The sequence below is a fragment of the Humulus lupulus genome, chromosome 3 (assembly GCF_963169125.1).
Source record: "Humulus lupulus chromosome 3, drHumLupu1.1, whole genome shotgun sequence".
NCBI classification, from domain to species: Eukaryota; Viridiplantae; Streptophyta; class Magnoliopsida; order Rosales; family Cannabaceae; genus Humulus; species Humulus lupulus.
In genome coordinates this window covers 122626439-122632203 of record NC_084795.1, presented here as the reverse complement: position 1 = coordinate 122632203, position 5765 = coordinate 122626439, and the positions used below count along the sequence as shown (strand labels likewise).

Sequence of the window (5765 nt, the reverse complement as noted above, 5' to 3'; positions counted from 1 at the left end):
ATGCACAATATCGAGGTACGACCATTCTAAACTTTACACTCTTGTCAATTTTAATTTATATTTATATTTTGACACATTGAGGACAATGCTTAAATTAAGTTTGGGGGTATCGAGTTTTATTGTGTTTGTTTTGTGTTTTATTTATGTTTGCTTTGCATTGTTTTTAATGTTTTGTGTTTTATTTTATGTATGCTTGTTTGAAAAGAAAAAAAATGTTTGTTTGAATTTTTATTTATTTATTTATATGTTGTGGTTTTGTTAATTTTTTTTTATTTGTTCATTTTCATAAAAATTCAAAAAAAAAAAAAAATTCAAAAAATTATTTACAAAAAAAAAAAAAAATTTGGTGATATTTTTCATTTTCAATGATAAAAATTCTGATTGAGTTTGAAATTAATTCTCTTAAAAATATAAATAATTTTTAAGCTTTGTTTTTAATTATAGGGTCAATTTTGCTTGTAACAAAAATTACATTTTTCATAAAAACTCTTATTTCCTATAAGTTTAAGTGAAAAATAATTTTAATAAAAACATATTTTCTAAAAGCAAAATTGACAATTTAATTAATTATATAAGCTTAACTTTTATTCATAATAATTTCTGAGAGTTATTTTCATTGTGCAATTTTTGAGAAAATCATTTTTATATCACCAATAAAAAAATATATATATATGTGTATTTTAATTTTTCTTTTGCTTGAGGACTAGCAAAACTTTAAGTTTGGGGGTGTGATAACTCTACAAAATAGAGTTATTTTACCATGTTTTACATGCTAATTGTTGCTTAGTTCATGAGTTTTTAATTAACTTATTAAGTTTTTATGTAATTTTTAATTTATTAGTCTTATTGTAGTTTTCTAGATTTTTATATGTTTTTATAGATATGTTATTATAATATGTTGTAGTTTAATTATTTAAAATTAGTATTGTTAGTTTGAATGCTAAAAATATGATTTTATTGAAATTAAATGTTATGTAAATTAAATTTTAATTAATGTTTTCATGGGAGTTATATGATATATTTTATTAATGAAAATATTTAATTTTAATTTAGTTTATAATTTATTGTGTAGGAAAATTATTGCCCTTGAAAAGCAAGAAAATCAAAGGAAAGATGGTAATTTTGAAAGAAAGTAACAAGAAAAATGGTGTTTCTCCAAAAGCCCAACCACGTGAGGCCCACTCTAGGCCCAACCCGTGGCCCCCCCTCCAACACCCAACCACCACATTGCTGCCATTTCCCTTATTGAGCCCAACAAAAATACATTTTGTCCCTTTGTCCCCTATGACAAAAATGCCAACTTTTTACCCTTTTTCCTACACATTTTCACCACAACATCATCATTACACCCTATAATTTACCTCTACATACCATATTTATTTTATTTAATTAATCTAATCAATTTAATTAATTTAAATTGATTATTTTAATAAACTCACTTTGGCTATAAATATGGACTTTCAAGACCATTTTGGCTATAAATATGGACTTTCAAGACCATTTTTGGGGTGCTTAATTTTTTGGTTACCATCTTTTTCTCTCATTTTCTCTCTACCATTCTCTCTTCCATTTGGGTTTTTCAAGAGCATTTTGCAAGTATGTATGTCATTTATTTTGTAATTTCTATTCTAGTTATGTGCTTCTAATCTTTTTCATAAGATTATTAAGATCATGATGAAGCAACTTGTAACTAGGTAATATTTATGTTGTATGTTGATTTCCCTTGTAATGCAACAAAGTCTATGGATTTTTCTTCTTCATATATTTCTTTCATCTTAAATATCTTGTATTTTAGATTGTTAGAACATTTTTACACTTTGTTCTTCATTAGTGCATAAACATAATATTCTTTGTGTAAGATGTGTCATTAAATTGTACACATCCATGCTTAGAACAAAAATATTATGTTTTGCCTTATAAATAATGTTCATTGATTTATTTGTTATTTCATTAGATTGATTTACACTAAATGCTTTGAAATTATAATTTTGAAAAGTGAAGAAAAATCCTATCTTTTTATAAGAAAATTGTGCTTAAAATTATAAATATTTTTGGAAAATGATAGTTTAAATTATTTTAACTATCACTAAAACTTGGGAATCAATATACTAATAAATATTATTAAACTTACATTTTGTGGATTCTAGTATCTTAATAATCTTTTCTTTTAATACTTATTTTCAACTCATTATTGGTATATTTTCATTATCTTAAAAAGCTTTATTTTTCAATATTTCATTTTATGTTCATACTATTAAAACTTATCAATCTTTGGAACTAGGTTAGAATTTATTACTTTTGATTTAAAATAGTTTCATTTTCGATTTTAGACAACTCCTTTGGGTTCGACATCCTTGCTTACGATCACTATTCTATATGGACGATTCGTGCGCTTGCGATATATAAATTTTTAAACATACCCGTTTAGGGTCCATCACCGAGCATATTTCTTCTCCAATCTTGCTCCAAACTGCTTTAAAGAAGCCGGAACCATACCCATTAGGACCTGGGGATTTAGTGTTTGGAATACTAAATAAGGCCTCTTGAATTTCCTTCTTAGAGAAAGGTTTCAAAAGATGCATTTGCTGATCAACTAAAAGCTTCGGCCCTAAGTCAACATGCTGCAAGTTAACCCTGCCTGAAGCTGAGCTAGGACTACCTAAAAAAGTTTTAAAATGATCCAGAAAATGAGAAACTACCTCTGTGTAGTTATCAACAACCTGCCCTTCCTCTGTCATAAAAGAAACTATCCCGTTTTCAGCCTTACGCTTCTTAAGAAATGCATGAAAAAAGGCAGTGTTCAAATCTCCTTGCCGTAACCAAGTAACCTTACTCCTTTGAGTTAGGAAACTCTGATAACACTTCTCCTTAATAGCATACTCCCCTGCCGCAGACCTCTCAGCTTTTTGATAAACAAGATCAAGGGGGTGAGCTTGAGCTTGAAACTGAGCATGAAGATAAGTTTCCTTGGCCTTATGATAATTAGCTTGAAGATTTCCTATTCGGTCCATATTAAAATGTTTCAGACAATGCTTAAGCCTCAACAGTTTAAGAAAGACAACATTCATACCAAAGGCTGAGATAGAGCCTCTCCAGCTATTAATCACCACATCACTGAAATCCTTATGCTCTGCCCAGTAGTTATAATAGCGAAAAAGTTTGGATCCCAGATGCTCAGAATTTTGAAAACTCACCAGACAAGTACAGTGGTCTGATATGCCTTCCCATCTATAAGTTGTTGTAGATTTAGAGAATAAATCTAGCCACTTTTCATTGCTCAGCACGTGATCAATTTTATAATATATTCTAGTGGCACCCTCTTGGTTATTAGACCAAGTGAAATAGGAGCCTATACCCCGAAGAGGCTCCACCTGAGCACCAGCCAGCCAAGTTATAGAGTCATGTAATTCAGAATCAGAAACTGCCTTACCTCCAATTCTATCCTTGCCTGATAGAGGGGCATTAAAATCACCAAGATAGATCCAAGCTTTAGGCATATGATAAGGTCTCTGTAAGCCATCCCAAAGACATCTCCTGCCCTCTATCGAATTTAGTCCATAGACAAATGTAACCCCAAATTCCTGCTGCATACCCAACACTTTCACCTGACAATGAATAGCTTGAGATGATTCCTCCATAATGATGGTTTTAATAAACTTTCTTCTCCACATAACTAATATACGCCCTTCAATGATGGAACTAGTATGATAGTCCCAATTAGGAAACTGGTTCTCCATAAACTTACTCACATTACTACCCTTCAATTTAGTCTCCAAAAGACCACAAATAACCACTTTATATTTGTTACAAAGTGCACTAACTTGGCTCTGTTTATTCACTTTATTGAGCCCCCTAATATTCCAGCTTAAAATGTTATAGCTATCCATAGGAGGAGCTAGGATTCAAACTACCATCCTTGTGAGACACCACTATTTCTTGCAGAACACCAAACTTGTTCAGAGCTTTAGGGTTACGACCTGTTTTTTGGGCATGATTATCTAATCTCTGTCCTTCCTTAGATTGAGCTGCAACTCTTTTTGGGGTTCTCCAAGGATTAGAGACCGAACCTGTTACTTCACTATCATCCTTAGCTTCCTTGTCTGATCGGGAATACCCCTCTAAATCCACCATCTCTTTACTTTTTCCTGTATTTGCCTGATCCCCATCTTCTTTCAGCTGACCTTCCTGCTGTACCCCAGACTCCTGCTCTATCTCTGTTTGGGCCTTAGTTACTTTCTTGACCCAATGAGCTTTCATCTCTTTTCTGCATTCTGCCATTGAGTGCCCAAAACCAGCACATGTTTTACATTTAATTGGAAGCCATTCGTACTCAACTCCTTGCTCCATAATCTGACCAAGTTCATTAATAAACTGAATACTCTTTGGAGGATTATCCGTGATTTCCATCTCAACCAAAACTCGAGCAAATTGAACACGAGACCTATCTCTAGTAAATTTGTCTACCATGATTGGCCTACCTATGGTGCTAACTAAAGCACTAAGGCACTTGCTACCCCAATATTGAAGCCCTAAGTCTTGAAGGCGAATCCAAAGAGGGATAGTTCGAACCAGACGGACTGCACTCAAATCCGTTGTCCAAGGCCTAACTATGACCGGCTTCCTATCAAAATGGATTAGGCCATGTTCAAGGACATGATCTCTAGTAGCATCATCATTGAATTTTACCATTGTTAACCCCATCGTCATTCTAGCTATCTGAGCTATCCCTAGGTGACCCCAAACCCTCTTGATGAAACCTTCAAAGACAGCCATAGGTGGGTTGGCTCCCAACACCATACATATGACTGTCGAACTCCAGTTAGCGGATTGCATTTTAACCTCCTTGGCATCAATTTGAGCAAACTTCCGTCCTTCTCTGAAAATAGGTTCAGTAAACTCGAGCTTCTGTTCTGAAAAGGAGAGATTACCAGCCTGAAATTCCTGCCATTGTTTCTGAGCTGACGCCTGAAAATCATTCATCTCCACTTTGTCTGCCCACGACAAACGATTGGAATTCGAATCATCCGGATCTAAATCCTCGATCAAAACTTTGTGATGCTCAGAATCATCCAGCCCAATGTCCTCATCACAAGGACAAACCCCTAGACCTTCAGTTCCGACTGCATCTACCCCCGTACCAGCATCTTCCTCGCACAACTCCACTCGAGAGTTGTCCTGGCTATTGATGATCAGATTTCCTTCCAGATTCAACTGTTGCTCTCGGTCTCCTACAGGAGAAACTGGCTTTCGCAGTGGTTTCTTCTTCTTCGCCATGGGAGAGGGAGAAACCAGCACTCAGCCTTTTAATTGTATTCTTGATAAAGATGAAACATTCACTTCTAAGAATGTTCACATATATTTTAAAACCATGCAAGTTGGTGCCATTAGTTTTAAAAGAAAACATGAATTTTTTATGCAAAGTTCAAAAGAAACAAAAATTAAATAACTAAGTCCCATTGATAATTTGGAAAGTCTCTTAAAACATAACATAATTTAAATGGCGTTCTAAGATGATCATTTTTTCGTCCATAGGATGCCCCACGCCATACACCCCATGACGATAGAACTCCTCACGTCACCACGCGTGCCATAAAGAAATCCTATTTGCTAACTGGAAGGAAAGTAAGGGGTGAGCTAAAAGCCCAGTAAGGAAGTACAAACAATAAGCAAGTAAGGATACAACAAATACAAACACTAACATTCATCTAAAACATCATGGCATATCATAACATTATCGTAACATATCATCATCGCATTTCATAACG

General features: G+C 33.7%; 1 protein-coding gene across 1 annotated transcript; it reads right to left on the bottom strand.

Annotated features, from left to right (window-relative positions):
• Positions 1-3879: 3879 nt before the first annotated feature.
• LOC133825003 (uncharacterized) lies at positions 3880-5274 on the bottom strand. Its single transcript, XM_062258007.1, has one exon. It carries the CDS (start codon positions 5272-5274, stop codon positions 3880-3882), a length of 1395 nt encoding a protein of 464 aa, XP_062113991.1.
• Positions 5275-5765: the final 491 nt, after the last annotated feature.

Coding starts and splice junctions, on each gene's coding strand:
- LOC133825003 (XM_062258007.1), bottom strand. CDS start 5,274: ATGGCGAAGAAGAAGAAACCACTGCGAAAGCCAGTTTCTCCTGTAGGA.